The 24,624-nt window shown below is 36.3% G+C and overlaps 1 protein-coding gene across 1 annotated transcript; it reads right to left on the minus strand.

Moving 5' to 3' along the window:
* Positions 1-3,118: 3,118 nt before the first annotated feature.
* LOC138308436 (von Willebrand factor A domain-containing protein 5A-like) lies at positions 3,119-22,013 on the minus strand. Its single transcript, XM_069249417.1, has 16 exons — positions 21,636-22,013; positions 16,411-16,613; positions 15,462-15,693; positions 14,957-15,114; positions 14,605-14,719; positions 14,064-14,171; positions 12,692-12,818; positions 11,961-12,114; positions 10,946-11,025; positions 10,505-10,619; positions 9,013-9,180; positions 8,535-8,706; positions 7,865-7,983; positions 6,880-7,438; positions 6,442-6,587; positions 3,119-4,329 (listed from the first exon to the last, which is right to left on the minus strand). The coding sequence occupies exons 1-16, from the start codon at positions 21,673-21,675 to the stop codon at positions 4,147-4,149; spliced, it is 2,679 nt and encodes an 892-aa protein (XP_069105518.1). The 5' UTR covers positions 21,676-22,013; the 3' UTR covers positions 3,119-4,146.
* Between the last annotated feature and the right edge of the window lie 2,611 nt (positions 22,014-24,624).

Raw genomic sequence — 24,624 nt, forward strand, 5'->3', positions numbered from 1 at the left:
TACTACTTCACTCAAGTAAGGTATTACTTTAATCGAACCTATTACCCATAACCTTCAACATATTCGGGATTACATAGATCCGTGACATGGGCTTTAATTGCCACGCAGGGTTTACTTTTACTTTTAACGTTTTTGCGCGCCACCTCTTTGTCATGGGCGATAATTCGCACAAATGTTCCCCATTATCTTTTTGTTTTCATTTGATTACAGCGTGCAATGATCGGAATGACTGTTTAATGCTGCAAAATTTGACCTGTAACAGAGAGAAACATTGTGTCGATCAACACTGCCACTGTGGATACATACGCCAATCTCTCCAAATTCTGAAAAGATGGCGTGACGTCACAGAAAGTTTACATCCGGGTCCTCAAAGGTACAAACACAGTATGGCGACTAATAAAAACAATAACAGATACGTTCATCCCTGCTACACAATCGATACGTTAACAAAAGTATACACTTTCATACTTGCAAATTCTGATTTTAAAATAGTTTCTTATTGTTTCAGAGGTTGTATATTGCTAAATATATTTGTGTAGATTTAGTGTTGACGCCAGCTTGCGAAGCGGTGCCGGGCCGTCACACGTACCCGCCGCTTTTTGTTCATAATCCAAGTTGTGAAAAAGTTATGAATAGATAATTGATTTCAATGTATCATATTTCTGTTATACACGAAAAATCTGTTCATAACACTATTTAATATAAATGTAAATATAACGAAATGTGAACCACCTGGCCAGACCACGGCCGCTCGTGCATGGCTTCGCTGGTATAGATCATCTCGGGCAACAGCCAATAGTTAGGAAATTAATAATATTTATACGTAATTACCAACACATATCTCAATGAGTACTTGTAACAGATATATATTTCATTATTTACCATATATTTTGTTTTAAATGAATGGTATAAACTATTAGTACACATAAATGGAGATGTATGTGTATGTACACGTACAGTATGGCTGCCGATATCTCGAAAAATAAAATCGTGAAATCGTTCAATTTCATGAGTTTATTTATTATTTTTTTAGTCATTTTTATTCCATGTGGCGTAATGTGAAGTCCCAAATTGAGGTGATAGACTCTATTACTTTTAAATAATTTGAATCCATGTAAGATAGGCTACATTTAGATTTATGAATATAGCTAGATCGTAATTACTATAAATGCCGACCAGGACACATTGCGCAAGGCTTCGAGAATCCTAAAATACTCGAAGTTTTGTTTTAAAATATGATCAAAAGTAATTATAAACTGACTCATTTGAATGTCATAAACTGAATTCCAAAATTTCTGACGAAAAAGTTAACCAGAATACATAATTTTGTGACTCTGAAAAATGACGAAATTAGGGATCTCGGCAGTACTGTACGTAATGGCTGCCGTGCGCTTGGGGTAATCTACTGTACGTATACATGTACGAAGGCAAATTTTAATTTGGTCATAATCACACATCGTAAAGTGTTTTACCAAGTAAGACTTAGAAAACAGTAATTGCTTATTAAAATTTCAGTATAATAATTGGGGAAACTTGGAATTTAATTTGTAGTTGCTGTCAATTTTGTAACTTCTGTCAATGTCGTAGGTCTAATGGCGACCATGTTTTTTTTTCTCGTGGCAGTCGAAAATGGAGTATAAACAGAGTAAAATATATGAATACCAGATGTTTATATCTAAATATTATTGTTAAATATATTTATTTACCCTTTTCATAATTTAAATAACGCAAAAGTTCTCGGATTGTCGTACTATTTATTACAATAAAATGTAAACAAACATCGCAAGCGGCTGTGTTCCCTCTATGTTTATGTGTAGATATACGGAGTTGTACCTTTGAGCGCCCGGATGTACCTTTGTGTGACGTCATCGCCATCTTTTTCTGAAATCTCCTATAGGCCGGTCTTGAAAGTAAGCCTTTGATTTCTTACAGTCAAATTAAGCTAATTAAGAGACAACGTAAAATGCATTTAATGTGAATACGACTACAGTCTGTTGTAATGATCTACACAATTAAAACCAGAGGTAAGGTCTTCTTTTTCTATTTCTGATCATAGGGGCATTAGATACTGTCGTTACATGAACGTAGTACTTAAGAATTTATTGTATTGAAAACTAGCGTATTTCCATTATTCATCACCAAAACTTAAAAAGGTCAAAGAAGTAATATCAACATGATTTTCCAGATGACACAGGATCCTATCAGACATAAGGCGATCTGCCCCCTTCATAAAGACACACAAAACGAACTCGATTACATAATATGATACGAACAGTAATACGGGACAATGAAAGTAGACAAATATTAAGCAGCACAATTAACATTTCGGTAAGTGGCAGCCGAAGGGCGGATCTAACAAAATGTAACCATGATGTTCGGCAGAACGCTACCATATGAGCGTTGACTGGAAAGCATGCAACGTGTGACGTCAAAAATGTGGCGAAATTTATTTGTAGTGCTCATTTGTATAGGATACAAATTTAGTCCCCTTTCTCCCCAGTGTGTGCAATGAAGCAAAATCCCAAAATTAGTCGCCTTTTACCGGGCAGCATTCGAACGGGAAAATGCTGGAAGTAGGGATTAGTAATTGAAAAGCGAGTTATCAATTGGTGCATATTGGTATCTAACGTTTATTAATGCCTTTTGGATAGCTGACATGGATAGAGTAATAGCATACCTAACAATGTTCGACGATGTTAATGATCGATATCCATATGTTTATTTATTGTATCCGCTTCAAGTTAACTTAACCTTCTTTAGATGTAAGTTTTCGAAATAATTTCTCCTTTTAGCCTGTTTTTCTATTTTGATAAAGTAACATTTTGTAAACCTTTCGTTGCCTCCAGACTTATGTCATTGATAAGAATTATGTCTTTGATAAGAATTATGTCTTTGATTTTTTTCTTCTCTTTTCTATTTGCAGATTTCACATCAATGTGACACCGACACTTCAAATAAATAAAACATTTAGATAAAAAAAACCATTTTTTTGCATTTAAACATATTTTATTGTGATATTTGATATATACAATGGCATTAGGCATAAGTTTACCGACTTATATGAAGCATTCTTCTTACAGAATTATAATCAATACATTCATATTTACATATTTTCTGAGAGAGAGAGAGAGAGAGAGAGAGAGAGAGAGAGAGAGAGAGAGAGAGAGAGAGAGAGAGAGAGAGAGCTACATTTCATTATGATGGAACATACTTTAGTGTCAAAATGTTAGTCTTATTGAATCTGTGAAATGTATAAATAGTATTATAATAAATAATTATAATAATGGAAAAAGCAAAACTGATATACTAATTACTTCCAAACAAAACAAATAATAAGTCGTTGAAATAAATAATCATTACAGAGGAATCATAAATACTTAAACAGAAACACACTATGTATAAAAACATTTTTTCTCAAACAGTCACTCTGACCACGAAAAATCAATATTTATTTTCTACAGTAGCTATCGCCCGCCCTGCGGTTTCTACGGTTGATATCGCCCGCCCTGCGGTTTCTACAGTAGCTATCGCCCGCCCTGCGGTTTCTACGGTTGATATCGCCCGCCCTGCGGTTTCTACAGTAGCTATCGCTCGCCCTGCGGTTTCTACAGTTGATATCGCCCGACCTGCGGTTTCTAAAGTAGATGTCGCTGCCTGTGATTTCTACGGTATATGTCGCCCGCCCTGTGGTTCCTACAGTAGATGTCGCCCGCCCTGTGGTTCCTACAGTAGATGTCGCCCGCCCTGTGGTTCCTACAGTAGATGTCGCCCGCCCGGCGGTTTCTACAGAAGATGTCTACCCCCTGCTGTTTCTACAGTAGCTGTCTACTCCCCTGCGGTTTCTACAGTAGATGTCGTCCCCCTCCGGTTTCTACAGTGTCATAACTGACCTGATCCGTTACAAATCCATTTGGTTACACATGTGTGTATTTCGAGGCCCATCACGTTTTCGAGATCATACTTGTCTAGTATTCTGTGCCATGGAAAATACTCATTCGACCTCCTCATCAGTGTCGTTTTAGCCAGAGAAAGAACTTTGATTTCGATCAATAGATATCAGTTTTAAGACCAAACGTCTTTCAATCTAGTGATCACTGTCGTTTTAGCCAGAGAAGATCTTTGTTTTCGGTATGTACCGATCACGTTTTACAGGCCAAACATTACACTTTGTGCCGTGGAAAACACTTGTTTGACCTCCTCATCACTTATGCCCTGCTGTTTCAGCCAGAGAAGAGCTTTGTTTTCGATCATTACCCATTCCTCTTTGTTGGGCGACTCTTTCATATGGAGCCAGGCGAGAGCCAGACAGGTAGCCCACACAGTGTAGTTCTGAAATACAATTAGTGCTTGTTATAATTACAATAAATAATAATGGCGACAGTATATTAAACGCAGTCCTGGGTCCAGTTTTATCAATATTCTCTAACTTTAAAGATGCTACACCGCTGACGAATGGTATTTTTCTCGATAAAAAAGGAGCGAACGAATTAATTAAATTACTAGTTTTACATAATTACCACCAAAGATAAGTTTGCGCTTCATATTTTACTTCAAGATAAACATATCAAAATAATTAACTGCGCCCCGAAAAAAGTCCATGGCATTATGCCCTTTATAGAATAAAGTACTGATTGCGCATGCACTAAAATCAAAATAAATAATTAAATGTGTTTTAATACAACGCGACTAGCGCTTGTATTAATGCTATCTGGTATACTATATGTATATGAATGTGTAGGAATTGCCCTACAATGGCATCATCTAGTGGTGACTTCTTTAACCATTTCATTCGCAAACTTCCATTCATAAATTCCCTATTTATTGAATATTATTCCTTTGGACCAATCAAAAAGCCGCAATCCCTTTACTGCATTACTATATATATATATATATTCAGTCAAGGGAAACCTGCCCTCTGATTGGTGGAATTCACAGCCTGTATGTAAACACACCTACCCTCTGACTGTCTGTACATGTGTATATACATACAATCTATACATACTGGTGGCGACTCCTCTGTCTAACCTACATAATCCCCGTTAAAAACAATACAAATTGGACTTACTATTCAAGGCTTATAGACCTCAGAGTTACAAAGTAAACAAATCAAAGTTTCAATCTGTGTACATTAAAATACTATTTTTTAAATGATTATTGATAAGGCTGCCCTCATGTGTGCATAGTTTTATCCCTATCTTTCATATCCACTTATGAAAGAGTAAATTTCTTTCACATCTTGACGTTTTATTGCAATTTTACAACTATAATATCCCGCCATTTTGAAATAAATTCGAAGAAATCCACGACTGTAAGTGAATTTTCCATACATGAAAATTTACGTGATATTTTCAACACAAATTCCTTTGTTTTCATCTTTTATAGTAAAACCAGGCAAGTTTGTGAAAAAAACATTTAAAATTCTACCGAGGAAATAGAAAATTTGTTGACGCCGTGGCGTCACGAGGTTTTTTGCATACGTAACCATGCAATACAGCCTCAGGCGACATGAGTGTATTGCCTTAGACCAGCCAGTATCACTATCTTAGGTATAAGAGAATATAGCATATTACCTTTGTTACCAAGGGTTAACTCAGTATGATGATATTGTCTGTATCACGGTTATATGTTATGTCCCATTATGGAACTCTCCAGTTAGAGAAATACAATATTAGTTCGTTACCTTGTCCTACTCAAAGCATTTCCTTTGAAGTGACAGTTGACTTAGTTTTGAATGTAATAGCTTGTATTAGAGGGTCAGTTACAAAATAATACTTAGGCATCCTTGACACTCAAGGGGTCACTATAACTAGGCATGTGATTGGTTCAAATTTATTTCTGCTGAGCTGCCTCCAGTTTTACTATGAGATAGGCAAGGGATGGATATAACGTCAGTAATAGTAACTCCTGGAGTATCGAGGATGATACTTAGGGCACAAATTTAGTAGCTGATAAACCTATACGACAGTGTAGACATTTCAGCGACAGTGTACATAACAAGTGGCCATCATAGTCACACGGACAACGTAAACAAGGACACTTATGTGCTACGTTATCATGTATTACACATATTTAGCTGTCTATGGTAACGCACGTTTAGTAAAATTAAATATCGATATAACACAACCTCTCATATAAATCTTATTTTTAACTTAATTTAATTGTGTTTGTGTGACATGCTCGAAATTGTCACCCATATTACGCGAAATATTCGTGGGGTGAAAAAAAACCCCAACGAATTTAGTTTTGTACCCTTTTGGAATCACGGTTCCATACGGTAAACACAAATATTTCCGTACGGGAATAGTTTTAAAGTTTCTAAATCAAGAAATTTAGTAAGAGCAAATGTTTTATGTTATACAGTGTACGTTCATGACTACACTTTCATCCCGGTCAATACGTACCCCGTAATCTAGCTACCCTGCTAATTTTGTGTAACTATACCTGTGTTGGTGCAACTTGCTGCAGAGCTTCACATGTTGTCCCTAAGAAACTAGCAAAATCAGAATTTAGGATCCAGGACCCTTCAAACCCCTGAAGCACGATAAGCTTGGCTCTTCCAGTAAGGACCACGGGCTCCACAAGTTTAGCTGGACAGAAAATATTCAAATAACTTCATAACTACTGACAGGTATAAGCGAAACTGCTCCTCACATATCATATCATTAATACAAAACCACACTAACATCGACTTTATTTCGTAAGGATTCTGTTATAAAGTAGTTTCCATCACATTTAAGTCTCAGAAGCCAATACGAAAACATGTAGCGGAGTGTACGTAAAGCAACATTGTTTATGTAAACATATGACACAAATCCGCAGTTTCATTTGATATTAGAGATGCCGTCGATTGTATATGTATTCCTGACAAACAAAACTTACCTCCAAACATCCCAGATGATGGTTGACTCCCGAACACATTTGACTGCTGAGATCCGCCACTTCCAAATGTATCGAATGCGGCTGCTCCGAATGGAGCAGGCTCTGTTGCAGGTTTTGCCCCGAACATATTTACGCCACTCCCAAACACTCCCTGTTGTGGCTGAGGCTGCGCTCCGAATTGTGGCGGCGTATCTCTACTACACCCAAATGCAGCAGACCCACCAAAGCCCATAGGTTTAGCCCCAAACATTCCCCCAGACTGTCCTTGTCCCGCGAATCCGTTGCTACTTCCAAAGCTACCGGAAGCTGTGGATGATCCAAACCCAATAGGTTTTGATCCAAACATTCCCCCAGACTGTACACCGAACTGACCCGAGGAGCCGAAGCCACCTGATGCTGGTGCTCCACCAAAGCTCGCCCCAAACATCCCACCAGGCGGTCTTCCCATACCACCACCAAATGCAAAGTGGTGTTGTCTACCGCCTGGCGCAGCTCCAAAGTATCCGTGGCCGGCACCAAAATAACCCTGACAAACACGCTCTGCCATTTGAAGGTAACTCTAAAAAAAACAATTATTACAAACATGCGCCTAGTATTGATACAGGAATCATGCCAATCGGGTCCTCTGGGAGCCATCACTGATGACTTCTATGTTTGGTTACAAAAACTGTTACTTTAAAACATTGCTAATAAATGTCGCGATTTTCGATGAAATGAAACAAAAACTTAGAAGTATAAGTGAGGTTGATATCATTTTGCGGAGATGAAATTTAGCTAAATTATTTTGCTTGCGTAAAACGCGACAGAAAGTTGGTTTATAGCATATTGGAGGTAGGTTGTCATAACATACATGATACATAGCTTATTCCGGATGTAGAACCGTTCTATATCTCATTGCCAAAGAGAAATCAAAGGCAATTTATTTTTACTCGTAATATTGATTTATTAAGAACATTTAACAATAGTTTGGATTGTGATAATTTACCTGTTCCGGAAGCGCTACCTTGCTCTGTTTATCCACGCCGACAAAGGAGGAATACTTAGATATGACATTAGCAGCAGTGCTAGCGAGTAAAATCTTATCCTTGTTGTCGGGTTTGTCATCTAAGAAACAAAAGAAACACGTTTTTAAAGAGTTCTGATCTTCATGAAAGAGACCAATTTATGGCAAAAAAACAATACAAACGCAGATTAGATAATAATATACAAAGATGCAAAACTTAATTTTAGCTCCTTATGCTTACAAAAAGGCTATTCAATGAGCTAGAGGATACCATCTAGGTATATCTTAACGTCATATATGAAGGCTCAACATCTCCTACCACGCATTAACATTGGTAAGAATAATTCTAAGTGACATGAAATAATAATTTGTTACTGGTAATTGATTCATGTTCCCGTTGATTAATGTAAAGGACAGCGATAAAGTTAATAATATGAGAAGACAGTAAAGAGGCAGCATTGTTCCCTGGTTATAATAATATTTTGGTAAAATATTGAAATTTAAATATGCCTGATATATGATCACATCTTTTAGCGTCACTTGTTTTCGTTCGCTTTAACAATGAAAATGAAGAAAAAAACTAAAATATAGTTGGCTTATTTCCAATGTTACTGCAAAAGTATCCGGGTTTAACATTCAGCATTGCACTTACTTCCCATTTCCTCTTCCTGGAGTTCCCGTATTAGAGCCTTTGCTGAAAGTCTATGAACCGGAAGTGACGTATCGAGTTGTTGATCCTGATGATGTCCTTCGAACGTTAGCTTGTGCTCAAACGACTGGTTTTCAACGTGACCTCGTAGGACGATATTCCCGTAAATCGTGTCCTGTATGAACAATAACCAACAATAGAGAATTGCAATTTGTCCATTTTCTAATAATGGATTCCGATATAAGTGCGAAGATTCCAAGTCTCAATTTATTTTAATGTTCCTCACCTCCTTGTGGAAAACCTCGCATGTATCTATGCATAAAGTATTTTTGTAGATGTTCAAAATGTATGAAAGACATTCACACTTTGCTATATATTTGGAAACGTTATACAAAGCGTTAAGCCGGAAAACCTAAACCTAAGATTCCCAAGAAGAATTTTAAAAACCACCTATCACCGAAAACCACAACGATAAACATACCAATGTCATGGACCCGTTCAGCACGCCGTATATAATCAGTTCCTCTCCGCTAAATATGGAGGGACATTCCTGTGGTATGATTGCCCCTGTTACTTCCGGCGGAAGTTCCAAATCGACCTGTACATTGGTCACTACGGGCTGCACAGCACTCTTCAGAAGGGAAACAACCTGAAACCGTCATCGCCCAGAGATGATTAAACACTAAATCAAAATCATGACTATCAAAAGGCATAACAAGCTGAAACCGAAAACAGCCTGTAAGACACGATTACTTCTACCCCACATATCAGGAATTTTATGTTAGTGGTACCAGTATTTTATTTAAAGTAAGAGAAAATCCAATTTTGCTAACTGATTTTCTTAGGATGCGTATCACATTTTTATGGCAATATAATTTACGATACTTGCGTCATTGCAAATTAACTTTTCATGAAGGTAAACATCTGTTTTGACGTCGGCATTTTATAAGCAAAGTTTACGTTGTTTCCTCTGAAAACCAGGATGTGATGTCACACTCACACAAATTTAGTAACAATCAGTATCTATCTGCGAAGGCAATCATACATATGTTTGACAGGTTGCTTTTATTATTGGTTTGTAGCCTTCCTAAGATTGGTTAATTTTGTCAGTAACCATCGTTTGTTTGGTAACCTTTGATTGCAGCCTTCGTTTGATTGGTTACCTTTGATTGTAGCCTTCACTGGATTGGTAACCTTTGATTGTAGCCTTCGTTTGATTGGTTACCTTTGATTGTAGCCTTCACTGGATTGATTACCTTTGATTGTAGCCTTCGTTTGATTGGTTACCTTTGATTGTAGCCTTCGTTTGATTGGTTACCTTTGATTGTAGCCTTCACTGGATTGATTACCTTTGATTGTAGCCTTCGTATGATTGGTTACCTTTGATTGTAGCCTTCACTGGATTGATTACCTTTGATTGTAGCCTTCGTTTGATTGGTAACCTTTGATTGTAGCCTTCGTTTGATTGGTTACCTTTGATTGTAGCCTTCGGTTGATTGGTTACCTTTGATTGTAGCCTTCGTTTGATTGGTTACCTTTGATTGTAGCCTTCACTGGATTGATTACCTTTGATTGTAGCCTTCGTTTGATTGGTAACCTTTGATTGTAGCCTTCGTTTGATTGGTTACCTTTGATTGTAGCCTTCGGTTGATTGGTTACCTTTGATTGTAGCCTTCACTGAATTGGTAACATTTGATTGTAGCCTTCGTTTGATTGGTTACCTTTGATTGTAGCCTTCGGTTGATTGGTTACCTTTGATTGTAGCTTTCGCTTTATTGGATACCTTTGATTGTAATCTTCATTCAATTTGTTGCCTTTGTTTATTAACCTTTATTTATATAGTGGTTACTTTTGTTTATAACCTACATTTCATTGGATACCTTTGCTTGTAAATTTCAATTGATTGTTTTCTTTTGTTTGTAATCTTCGTTTGATTGGTTACTTTTGTTTGTATCCTTCGTTTGATTGGTTACCTTTGTCTGTAGCCTATCGTTGCCCTTCACGAATTCAGCGCGACCTTTTCCTGCTCTTGCCAGTCCTTTCACTAACGCCGTCGACGCTCCCTCGCCGATACCCACCGAAAACATCCTAACAAAACATGAGGTGACGTAAAGAATATAATATCTTAGAAAACAGTTGTATAACTACTTAGGAATGATTAGCTTTAAACAAAGAACTGAATTCCTAACATTAATGTATTTAGGCCCAAGGCGAATAAAAATATATTTGAAACAAAACACAGAATTTACTTCCACAGCTACAATACAAAAATGAAAGATTTTATATTTTCCATTGTCTTATTTTTAGTTTGTGTGATTGCGAGTGAGTAGCAGCCAAGGTTAACACCATGTAGTATATTTATAGAGCAATATCACATAGACAAAAATGAGTAAGTAAATAGGGATAATACTAACCGTGTTGTGTTGTTATTTCTCCGAACAAGGCTCAAAACCTCGCCAACGTTCCACACATCCCCGTCCGTCAGCAGAATCACCTAGAAAATTTCATTTTTTCAGTTTGTCTTTTACATCCAAAGTTATTATTTCCATAGACATTTGACTCCAATCATTACATCCTCAAAACTCTAGTGGTTCCGATCTTACGATCTCACACGTGGGCTATCTCATAGTAAAACTGGAGGCAACAGAACAACTTATTCAATCGTTTGATGCACATAAAAAAGCCGTAAAAAGGTAAAGTTGTACACTGAAGTTGACTATGTGGCTTTGAAATTGTGCGTCGCTCTCTCTGTAGTCTTCAAAGGAAATTTTTGCTAGCCTTTGTTTGGTAAAGATTTTTTCCTCTGAGTTGCCTTCAGTTTTACTATGAGTCCAGGGATGTAGAGAACGTTAGTGATCGGAACCCCTGGAGTATCGATGATGCAGTACTTAATAATTACTTCAATATTGTTATGATAGGGAAACAGTTGCTTCCTTCAATTTTTTTTATAAAACTAGATATGTGTAGAACTTTCTGTCATCGTAACTATAGTGACGAAACAAAAAGTTTAGCTCGTTTAAAGAACAGCCTGAATGATCAAGGAACAAAACAAAAACCTAAAGATTTTCCCCAGAGATTTAATAAACCTAAGGACGTTTCCCAGAGATTTCATTCCGCATTGTTAAACCTAAAGACGTTTCCCAGAGATTTCATTCCGCGTTTTACCCTAAAGACGTTTCCCAGAGATTGGATTCCCCGTTTTTAACCCTACGTTTCCCAGAGATTGGATTCCGCGTTTTTAAACCTACAGACGTTTCCCAGAGATTGGATTCCACGTTTTTAAACCTACAGACGTTTCCCAAATATTTCATTCCGCATTGTCAAACCTAAAGACGTTTTCAACTTGTGACGTAATTTCGCGATTTTTTATCACTCGCGAAATCCGCGAAATTTAATCGCGCGTGACAATAAGTTGTGGTATGTCCTCACCTGACGTGGATGACCCGGCAGACAAGGTTTAGAATACATGTGCTCTATCGGTTTCATTATCTGTGTCCCGCCCATGTCGGCCTCCAGTCGCTGTACATGGTCTATTGCGAATAGCATGTTCTCCTCGGTATACTCCACACTGCTGGACGAATCCCTGTGGAGGAACAGAATCACAGAAAGTATTACGTCTTTGCACATTACAAAGTTATCTCCTTTGTGGGCAGGTATTGATTGCGACGTCATTATTTTGTGAACAATATTCACGTCGTTTTCTCTAAAAAGTATGACGTTGCACTCTCAAACAAATGGCGTCATATTCAATACCTACACGCAAGGGCAATTAACTCTCCTATTTGCAAATACATAGTTAAATACTGCAGATAAATTATTTTGGACCTATTACACCTAGTTAACGTGTATGCATCTTTTCATATATAGCCATTCAGTAAAGGTGTGTATAAAATGTCATTGTTTCTGCATTTGCTATGGAAATAATTAGTATTGCTGAAAATAAATGTTGTTGATCCTAAACGCTTATACTGTAGAACCACGAATAATTTAATCTTGCTTGTAATTATATTTATTTCATTGGCTTAATATCTAATGAATTATATCATCTATTAATATAACAAATGACGTCAGTGTATGTAACGTCGCCTCTTACTGCAGTTAGTAAAAATACTGTGAATATGTCGTTATTTGAAAAATCCATAAGCGCCCGAAGTCCATACCTTTGAAATAATACCTGGAATGTATCCCCGAATCCATACAGGTTGAAGAAACACCCGACAGGCAGACTTTTAATCATGAGTAGAAGGGTATCTCTGGCACTAGCAATCCGACTTCCGGCCATGCTACCTGTAAATCAAATGATAAAACATAACTTCCGGCCATGTAACCTGTAAATCAAATGATAAAACATAGCTTCCGAACATGCTACCTGTAAATCAAATGATAAAACATAACTTTCATCCATTCTACCTGTAAATCATATTATGAAATAAAACTTCCAGCCATGCTACCTGTAAATCAAATGATAAACAATAACTTCCGGCCATGCTACCTGTAAATCAAATGATAAAATAACCTATACATCAAATGATAATATATAACTTCCAGCCATGCGACCTGTTAATCAAATGATAACACATAACTTCCGGCCATGCTTTCTGTATATCAAATGATAGATATAACTTCCGGCCATGCTACTTCTAAATCAAATGATAAAAATTACCTGTAAATTATATCTTGCATGTACCTATAAACAAATGATAAACTTTGGCCATGTTACCTATAAATCAAATGATAAAACATAACTTCCGGCCTTGCTACATGTAAATAAAATGATAAAACATAACTTCCGGCCTTGCTACATGTAAATAAAATGATAAAATATAAACTTCCGGCCTTGCTACATGTAAATAAAATGATAAAACATAACTTCCGGCCTTGCTACATGTAAATAAAATGATAAAATATAACTTCCGACTATGCTACCTGTAAATAAAATGATAAAACATAACTTCCGGCCTTGCTACATGTAAATAAAATGATAAAATATAACTTCCGACTATGCTACCTGTATATAAAGAGCAACTATAGCATCCCCTAACTATTGGCCTGTTGTACAGTTGATGGTATAATCCATCATCGATACTCCAGGGGTTACTATCACTGACGTCATATCCACCCCCGGACTATATCATAGTAAAACTAAAGGCAACAAAAAGAACATGTAATTATATAATTTAATCCTTTTCTGTACATCGAAATAATCTTATAACAGTACACTGTGGTTGACTGTACAGGTGTGGCTTTGGAGTTAGGCGTGCTCTCTCTGTAGTCTTCAAAGGAAGTATTTGCAGGCTCGTGGTTGGTCAGATTTTTTCTCTTGAGCTTCCTTCAGGTTTACTTAGAGGATAGCCCAGGAGTTTGATATATATAACGACAGTAATAGTAACCCTTGGAGTATCGAGGATAATTGTAATCAATCCACAGAGTAAAACTTATTTGTTGTATATTACTAAATACCAAGAATGAATATCTGTACTACGTTAAACACATTATAACACAAATCCTGACCACATGCTGGTACAAACTTACCCGATCGATCCACTATAAAAATGAATTCTCCCACGGTGGTGGCTAACTTTAGATCAAACTTGGGGTAGAAGCTGAGCATAAGGACATCCATGTTTAGGAGCCCTTTGTCTAGAAAATGAAAATATGAGATAAATATGACATATAAACATGTAATATGTAACGTAATAGAGTAGGTAAGAGATATTTCTTTCAATGTTGATATGAAATTTCAGGCCAATCTGGAAAAAAATGAAGAAGTGCATATATTAGGACACCAAGATAAATCTTTCCAGATACACAATCTTTTTAAATAGCATACTTGTTAAAGGTTTCAAATCAATTCGTTTTCCCAGCAAATTAGAGGGATGTCAAGGCTGAGACCGCGTGGTCGTCCATCGGTACATCATGCACCCTCTCACACGAGGTCTCTGTCTCACTTCGTGTAACATTCAGTTTGTTACATTCATTCTTCATACTCACGCAAGTAAATATATTTCAATTCAGTAAAATCTATAATTGTTGGTCGAAAATGAATACTTTCGTTCTATTTATAGTATCCTACCTTGACCTTTGAGCCCGCGTTCCACTATGGCTTGTGGTTGATGCATATCTTCGTAATTTATCATGATAGTGACGTCATGATCAACCTTGGTTCCCGCGCCAAACTGGACAGTAACCTAACGATAGTCGAAACAATAGATATATGACGTCAGACAATGTAAAATGATAATCTAGTGAGAAGCATAAATACATTTTATTATTAAACGTATGTGTTGCCGTATACAGAATGCAGATGTTTTTTTTTTATATTTTCATCTATATTCATAAACAACCAAAGTCGTTGATGTCAACCATAGAAAGGGATTATCTCTTTACGAGAGTGTACCAAACCGATTCAAATATTAAGTACATACTTTCCACATATGATCGCTATTGGTTGGAGAGAGTTTCAATTGGTCTTTCTCCGAAACGATGCTCAAGATCTTTTGTTGGCTCTGTACCGTGATATCGAGGCTCATTACGTAACTTCCGGGATTGATACAGACGACCTCAGTACGATTATTGACCGGGCCTGAAAGAAAATAATGTTGAAATGTCATAAACAAAAACTGTAGTTGTATACATTCAGTGAATACAATGGGCAGTTTTTTTTTTCTATTTTACAGAAACATTTTAAGTCATATATCGGATTTATTTTAACTCACCATATGACTACCTTTACATTTATCAAGAATTTATTTACTACATTTCTTTATTATCTATACATGTATACCGTATTTAAAAGCATTACATTAACTTGTATTATGAATGTTGAACGAATTTGCAAACGTCATTCTGACAATGTCAAATTAACGCCTTGACTAGGTTCCGTTTTCATGCATACATATATGTATGTCGGTCCTAGTTACGATGACTTACCAGTGTTGTGTTCCACACCGTATCGAGGGTTTAGGACCGTCGGTAGTGTGAACCTGAGAGCGCCACTAGGGTCGTGTGGGAGTTCAGACACGTAACAGATCTTCAGTATGGCTTTTTGGAAGGGCGGCAGATTACCAATACGGCAGACAAACACATCATCAGTGTCCTGGTGTTCCTCAAGCAATACCGCCGTGTGGCCCGTGTTCACAGCCTGCTGGTAGGTGTCGCGAGCCTGTAACGAAAACAATTTACATCTTTGATTATCCGTAAACCGGAGTAATTTATAGCATAAGGTTCGATAATTGATATTTTAAGTACAGATATCGCACTGTTTAATTGACTCTATCAGATAATAAAAATTTGCACATTTTTGTTTGTATAATGACCAAGATGTTTTAGAGAGTACAGTATGCTTTATTTTCACATGAAGCATGCTATACGGATCATCAAAATTCGAAAACATTCAAGGGATTGAAAATCATACAAAAACTTGGAAGTGAAGTTTTAAAACATAATCAGATCGTCATATCTTGTACACGACACGCTGACCATATCCTAAAATAAGCTGCAAGATTGCAGTGTTCGAATTGAACGCTCTAGTCGCAAAGGTTTGTCCCCATTTTGCAACGAAGATTTTGATCATACTTAAAAGTTTGACACTTTCATGTGCTTTTACCATAAATTTATGTTTAATTAAAGTTAAAGTTATGCCAGGTTCTAAGTCATCATTAAGTTATTGATTGTATTGTGATGATAGGAGATCGCCTTTTCAGTCAAAATTCCTTGTGTCTGACCCTTTTGTATTTATTTCTTTTTCATATACAATAAACTATGTTTCAATCAAACGAAGTACAGACGTAAGTGTTGGATAGAATCTGCTTGTTCAATCATCCATACGATACAGTTGATAATCGAATTTCTTCAACAACCATAAACGGTAACCACATACCTGTTGTTTCTCCTGACATTCAGCAATGAGTAGTCGACCATTGACCTCTGCCTCGAACCGGTAGACGGCGCTACCTGTGTCCAACGGGAATGTGAAGTTTGCCTCGATAGGTGTGTTGGTCTCGTTGACATACTGAAGGTTGGAGTCCACGTGCACCAGGGAGGCGCCAATCAGTGCTATGTTCTGGACCTCCTTCAAAGGAACTGAAACAAAGTTAAAGGCATTTAGAATGAGAGCAGTTGCTCTCCGGTCACTAGGGGCCAAACCCATTGTTTATACCTAATTTATTCTCTTTTAGCCAAGAACGACCAGTCCGCATTCCCATGGAAGCTAGCTATAGGGTCACCATACATACATACATACAAAATCACTTCCCTTTCTCCATGGATGGTTCTGGCGTTTTACAAACAAATGAGGTTTTTATAGCCAGTTGTTATGTATTGAGTTTGCTATGATCCAGATTTATATAGTGGGTTCCAGTCATCAGGTACGCCCTGGGTAAGAATACAACCTGTCTGTCTGTTAGTCAAGAAAAGTAGTTCTATAATGGCGAACACGTGTTGTTGATGCCTGTCATCAGCCCCAGCCGTAACACATTTCTGACGACTAGGACTTTGGTATAACTTATGGCAATAGCTGAAAACGCACCACAACGTCACACTCGATCTATTGGTAAGATCGGACAATTTGATGACTCCATCAAGTCATGGGAATCGTATAATGAGGGTAGAGCAATATCCTCTACCGAAGATAGAGGGTATCTTTTCATCACTGGCTGGGGGTAAGAAATTAACAAAAATTGTTTTAACAAAAGCATACAACCAGATGGAAATGGAGGAAAGTTCAAAGGAAATGCTCATAATAAACACTCACAAGGGTCCGTTTAGGTAAAACAACTTGCCATTTGGAGTTTCATCTAATCCGGCTATATGTCAAAAGGCCATGGACCAGGCCTTACAGAACATTCCAATTTACTTCATGCATATTGGATGACATGATAACTGATGGAGAACACTTACAAAACATCAACACTGTATTCGATCGGCTGGAGAGCTACAACCTTACTGCAAACTTCACAAAATGTGAATTCTTTAAAAGAGAAGATCACATATTGTGGACATGTCATTGATGGTGTCGGACTTCACAAATCTCCAGATAAAGTCGAGGCAGTTGTGAAAACCCTAAAACTTGAGAATATGACCAGCTGCGTTCATTTTGGGGATCGGTTAACTATTACCGCCGATTCGTTCCTAACCTAGCAACTGTGGAGGCACCACTGAATCAACTACTACAGCATGACAACAAATGGTGCTGGACAGACGAGTGTGATAAATCTTTTCAAAAGGTAAAAGAACTGATCACGTCGGAACAAGTTCTCTGTCATTATAACCCTAAGCTTCCAGTAAAGCTAGCATGCGACGCTTCACCTTATGGATTGGGGTGTCTACTTTCCCATATCACAGAGGACGGAACAGAGCGACCTGTGGCATTCGCTTCACGATCACTGACCAAGACTTAGAACCACACCACACGCGTCAACAGGCGAAACCCAAGCAAAATTACTGTATGGTAGAATTCTGAGGACTCGATTAGACTGTCTCAAACCAAATGTGTTCTCAAGAGTTCTGAAGGGACAGGAACGAATGAAGATATCTTCTCACTGTAGGTCAATTGTACGACAGTTTAAGACCGGCCAGCAAGTTTTGGTTCAAGACTATCGTGGACAGGGAAATTGGATTGCAGGGTAAATTATACAACAAACTGGCCCGCTTTCATACCAAATTGATACTGCTGGTAATGGTAGTATTTGGAGACGCCTCACAGACAAAGTTTGTGCAACACAGGTCGCTACGGAACCGGAATCAGAAGTAATGGTGCCATCATCTGCACTGACACCACCAGTCGGCTTAGCACCATCGATTAACCCGGTACCAATAACTATCACGGCTCCACCAGCCACACTGGAGTTGCTGACAACGCCAGCCAATTCGGTTCCAACAGAAACACGACGCTATCCAAAAAGGGAAAACATTTTTACCCCTGTGAAATTAGATTTGTGAACTACTTTATTGTTATTAATAGGGATAAAATCTGATTGGCACTGTGTATTTTGGACATAATAATCCCTGAGCAATCAGTCAAGAATAAGTCTTGAATAATACCAAAATTACATATATTTCAATCTAGTCATTATGTGTTATCTAGTCATTATATGTTATTTAGTCATTATGTGTGATTTAGTTATTACAAATATATTGTAATTTTAAAATCAATATTTCAGAAACATGTACATCTTTCGTAGTTTTGGTACTTCTTAATTGAAAGGAAGGAAATGTTATGTATTGAGTTTGCTATGATCCGGATTTACATAGTTGTGTTCTAGTTATTAGTTACGCCCTGCGTAAGAATACAACCTGTCTGTCTGTTAGTCAATAAAAAAAGTAGTTCTATAATGGCGGAAACATGTTTGTCATCAGTCTCAGACCTAACACCAGTAATGCTGTAAATGGATTATCTCTATGTCCTCTGTTGGGCTTGCGTCCCAGATAAATCAGTGTAAACTTTAAACGAACTCTTTTGTCTTTCCTCTCTGGATTTTTCGGATTAAATTTAATCAAAATCCATTTGAAACTTTATGAAGAGTAGCATTTTTAAAATCATTTATATTTTAGTCCTTTATTGGACCCGCCCCTCTAGCCCGGGAAGGGTATTTAACAATCTAACTAAATTTGGTTAAAATATATTGAGAACTTTGTGACTAGTGGTGACTTAAAGAAAATATTGACGGGCGGTAGACGCCGCATCATGACATACAGTGTAAGTTCTTTTTAGAAAAGAGTTCATCAAAATTTTTTCAATCCCATGGTATTAGATAATATTTACAATTGGCACTGTTTCTGTATCGATAAACTATGTTGGGGCAGATCTGTTTATTTCCCAATAACTTGAGTGCAGAACGTGACCCGATTCGGTGCGTATGTATACCTGTAAACATTGGCGGACTTCATTTGACGTTCCATAAAATCACATGCCAATCTTAACAAATTACGCGCATGTACGAGACAATCGGAGACATATAATGCATTTTTGTTTTTGAATATATTATTGCTAAATTGTATTTGACATGAATAAAATAACTGAAATATGAGAACTGTTTTTTTTGTGATGGCATGGAAAATAATGGCGGGATTAAGCGGTCAGTCAACGGCGCGCTTTTTTGTTTTTTTGAATGGCTGTTGTGCATGAATCAAAATGACGGCAGTATAAATCTGACGGCGAATAGCATAGGTAAATGATGGTATCTGACGGGTTTTTTTTTATTGTTTAAAGAAAATAATGTAAAATATAAGGATTAACCTCTTATTACTTTGCCAAGTTTATGAGATGATAAACCCAATGGAGCAGTCGGTAAATTGTACGTAAACGTAGATAAATAAGGAATTTTTTACTACATTTTAATATCAATTTTGTCTGATGTAAGGGGGATAAGCAAAAGTAAGAGATAGAAATTATTTGAATTTCATATTACAATGAACAAAACGTTTGTTTGTGTGCGTGCGTGTGTTTGTTTAATCAACTTATAGAAAAGGTGAAAATGAGCAATTACATCCAGTAATCAGATTTGAAATATAAACACATAAACTGATTTGACTTAAATCATCATTAATACTGCGCCAGAATTTTTAGCAGTATCGAGCTAATATAAATGATGTAAATCTTTACCATGTTCGTGGTAATTATAGTTTTAAGCATTATTATGTGAAATGATTCACCTTTGTCACTTTATTTTTGATATGTTCTTTTATGACAAAATATATTATCTTTATTTCCTCCAAAATTGAAGATTACATGAAGACTGGCATTAGTCATAAAACGTTAAACAAACAGCAAATAAACTTTTACAAAATATGAACAAGATCAAATCTTATCAGCAGTTAATTGCAATTTAATCGTAACAATTAAGATCCTGTTTTAAGAAGTCGATACAAAAAATACTTTTTCCAACCTAAAATGCCTCTAAATCTGTATTTGAACAATAAAATGTTATTTCTTTACCCAAGACCAATATTAACCTATTGCATGTTATAATTATAATACATCAAGATTTTGTGGTTTTATAGCTGAGATTTATAAGAACTACATCTTAGGTAACACGCAATTATGAACTACAAAGTTTTATTTCTAAATCATGTTCGTTACTAGATAACACAAGCAATAGTTAGACATTATATATCATAATATCTATTGATAGATTAGTACTAATGAAGTCTAAAAATAGGAGTCTACTATGTAAAAATGGTATTTATAGTAGAGGTGGTTTCCTGCTCAAGTATGCAGTGTGACAAGAGAGACAACTCTTAACTCATTGCATTTGATTTTCATACCGTGTTACTATATTAAGGAGAGGGGATTTCCAATTCCATCCATTCGCAATATTATGTGTCGATATCAAAACTATTTTGTTAAGCTAAGAGTAAGAATAAGAGAATAAGAGGTATTAAAATGATGTAAATTAAGCTTTGTTATGAATTCTAAAATTAAATTAAATCAAAATAAAAGAGGATCGTCTCGTTTTGGAAACTTCACATATCTCGCAAATTATATAAACTAGCTATATTTAAGGATTTTCATCAAAAACGCGTGTATAACAGACATGAATTGTTATCACATAGTAACACATACAAATATATACGCCTCGGAATTTCTTATTTTTTAATGCCCATTGCTAGTAAAAACACAAGTGAAATAAAAAGACGAAAAGTTAGACAAATCACACCTTCGTCTTTTGAATTACTGAAAGCTTAGGGTTAATATCCCCCCTTATTTATATTTAATATTGCATTAAATAGCTTATAACTTACACACGTAAGCAATAAATAATTACATAATTACGCTCCTGTTTTCTTTTCTTTAATTTTCCAAAATCATAAATTTCAAAAGATTTATCAAACCTCATATTTGCTGTGTACAGAGTTTTATGATAAATATAACAAAATAACTAGTTCTAAATAAATTATTTTATATAACCTAGATATAGGCGTATTTTCCTTAGCTGAATCTTTAAGAATATTAAAGCAAATATATATTATACATTTCTACATTTTCTGGAATTTAAACAATTTCCTCTTCTTTGAAATCTGCATAAAACTTGTTACAGGCACCAAGTAATTTTACTGAGAATGAGTGTTATTTATTGTTTACATACCAACAAATCGCGTACTAACCTGATGCGCCGGTATTCAGACAAGTCAGTCCACACCGCATCTTCAGTGAAATCGCAGAATTATCGTAGAACACAAAACAGAAACTTCATCTGCTCTCATTAATCCGTTAGTAAATCGCTCAAATATTCCACGTTGTATTATTGAATACGGGTGTGCACATCGGTCTAACCTAAGCCCGGCAGGCTGAACTTTAACATGAAAACCGTCAGCTGAACGAAGGAGTTGAATTAAGTTTTGCTAACTGCTGTTAACAAATTAAACGAGACTTTGTTAATATATATACAATCCTGACTTCCTCGAGTAGAATCATTAGGTAAAGAGATATTTGTTCCCAATATCTGCCCAGCGTTGTATTTATGTATATATAGTGTTGTAGTCGTCACATGACACTGCTTGATCAATGAAGCTCTAGCTATTCTAAAAATAGAAACAAGCTTAAGCTAATAACAAACATTACCTCCACATTGCTGTATAAACGTACAACCATTTAACAATAGTTCAGTGTCGTATTACTGGTAGTTTACGTTTCATTTCTTAAACCTATGTCTCTAAAATCTATTCTCTACACTATGTAATACAGATACTTTTGTCAATTTAATGTTAATCGAAGCTATTAACTTTATAAGAGATTTGAATTATTATCTATATACACGTACAGTGCAAGATGTCTCCAAACTGGTTTATCATGACCTGTTTTAACAGCTTTATGAAGGATAAGTGTATATATAGAAGACTCAGCCATCCTCGACATTCTATTTGTATCATATGTAACAGGAGAGGAGAAAATGTAGCGGCCAAACCGCTACACTCCTCCGTCCTTTCTCGAAGTCTTCGCCCTCGAAGACATACGAGACCCTTCTAAATACCACCACCACGGATTATTTAGTTGGGCGCCAATTTTGTAACAGGAGAGGAGAAAATGTAGCGGCCAAACCGGGATTCGAACCCGGGACCCTCAGAACACTAGCTGAGTGTTCTACCGACTGAGCTACCAGCTGGTCACCGATGATCGACCTAGTCCAATCCCGCCACACACACATATATATATTATATATATACAGCGTATACAGTATAATATTAGCCGACACGCCTAATTTTACTGTGCTTTGACATGTGTACATAGTTTGCATGTGGAATTTACTTCGCCCATGCACTGATATGGTTTTCCATGGTTTTTTTTTTGGTTTTTGTTTTTGTTTTTTTGTTTGTTTAATGGTTTGATGCTGAATGCCAGTCTTTAAATCTTTGAATTAAGAGGAAAAAATGAGAAAAAATAATAAGAGCGCAGCTCTCTGCGCGGCCGCAGGCCGCGTAGAGCGAAGCTCTACTTAACCATAACGCGTGTGTGAGCATATAGATTCAAATACATTCCAGTACCCCTTGGACTTTGAAATCGTGTCCCGCGGGAAAAGTCTCGCGCCTCCATGCAGGCAGCCATGTTTTAACTCTCGTTATCTCCAGCACGACGAGATTAGAAACTTTCTGTACTAGACGAAATGTGTCATCGGGATACGCTTTAAAATTACTGTAAGTAGTTTTAATTTACACCTATCAAAGAACAACGCAATAAATGTACTATTCCAATATATACTGTGTATGTTCTCAACCACACGGCACCGTCAGCAGTGACGTCACAAAACGCCAAAGATGACGGCACAGATCCGCGCGTATTTTATGATAACATGGCATATTGCCAAGTTTTCTATGCATCTGATTAAAACAAGATTTAAGAGGCCGTGCCAATAAGCATCAAGCTTTAGGTGGAAAGTGAAAAAAATAGAAATTCAAATTATATACTTTAAAGTAACCCCCTTTGGCTAAGAAACAAATTCCATAAAGAATTAAGTTGTTTGGAAGGCCATTTTTACTGATTGGCATGGAAATTTGGTTGCCATGGCAACAAGGTCTCATAATTGGAAAAATGTTGAAAAAGAAGGATATTTGTATGGAAAATTCAAGCATTTATAAAAATGACATTTGTATGAAAACAAAATATATTCATAATATGAAGTATATTTGATTAAAATAAATCATCAATAAACAATCCAAAATTATAGGATGGTTGCTATGGTAACAGTAAATAGCCACATCCCTGACTTCCAAAAATTGACGAAAAATGTGTACTTTTTGTTGAAAAATTATGGAAAATCCGTACATTTGCCATGCAATTTATATTACTGAGGATCATTTATGGATGTTTAAGTAATGAAAGAAAAAATAAAATTGGGTAGAAAATTTAATCTGTTTTCTTAATGGATGACTGAAATTAGGTCATTTTTACACATTTTTATTAGAAAAATAGGGTCATTTCTGTTTGTTATTCTTTCAATGTTGTATTTGTTTCATTCAAAAAAAAAATATCACTGCTGGAAGCTTATTGAGTATGCTTAAAACTGATTAATTATATAAAAAGTGAAATTTTAGGACCATTTGTCATTGAAAATATCCCTAGCAACACTATTTATTCCTTAGCAACAGCTTATTATTACTTATATTTCTACTGCCTCCTCTTTCAAATAGAAATAATTATATTGTCACTATAATATGTGAACTGTGACATTACTTGACACCAAAAATACAGTTAATTCCTTTCACCAAACCATATAATATATACTGTATGTAAATGGATTTGAGGGAAAAGGCAGATATAGAGACAAAACTGCATCAATAGAAATTCTTTTGTCAACTTTTATTCAGCTTATATAATAAAAAAGTCATCACACTATAAACATATGCCCTCATCAGTCATCACACTGTAAACTTGTGCCCTCATCAGTCGTCACACTATAAACTGCCCTCATCACATCACACTATAAACTTGTGCCCTCATCAGTCATCACACAATAAACTTATGCCCTCATCAGTCATCACACTATAAACATATGCCCTCATCAGTCATCACACTATAAACTTGTGCTCTCATCAGTCGTCACACTATAAACTTGCGCCCTCATCAGTCGTCACACTATAAACTTGTGCCCTCATCAGT

This window comes from Argopecten irradians, chromosome 15 (genome assembly GCF_041381155.1).
Source record: "Argopecten irradians isolate NY chromosome 15, Ai_NY, whole genome shotgun sequence".
Lineage (NCBI taxonomy): Eukaryota > Metazoa > Mollusca > Bivalvia > Pectinida > Pectinidae > Argopecten > Argopecten irradians.

Excerpts from the sequence above, each read along its gene's own strand:
- LOC138308436 (XM_069249417.1), bottom strand. The coding sequence starts at position 21,675 with ATGCGGTGTGGACTGACTTGTCTGAATACCGGCGCATCAG. Across the intron at positions 8,707-9,012 it reads TGAACGGGTCCATGACATTG|GACACGATTTACGGGAATAT; the intron begins GTATGTTTATCG and ends TTGTTCATACAG. Across the intron at positions 4,330-6,441 it reads AGCAAGTTGCACCAACACAG|AACTACACTGTGTGGGCTAC; the intron begins GTATAGTTACAC and ends ATTGTATTTCAG.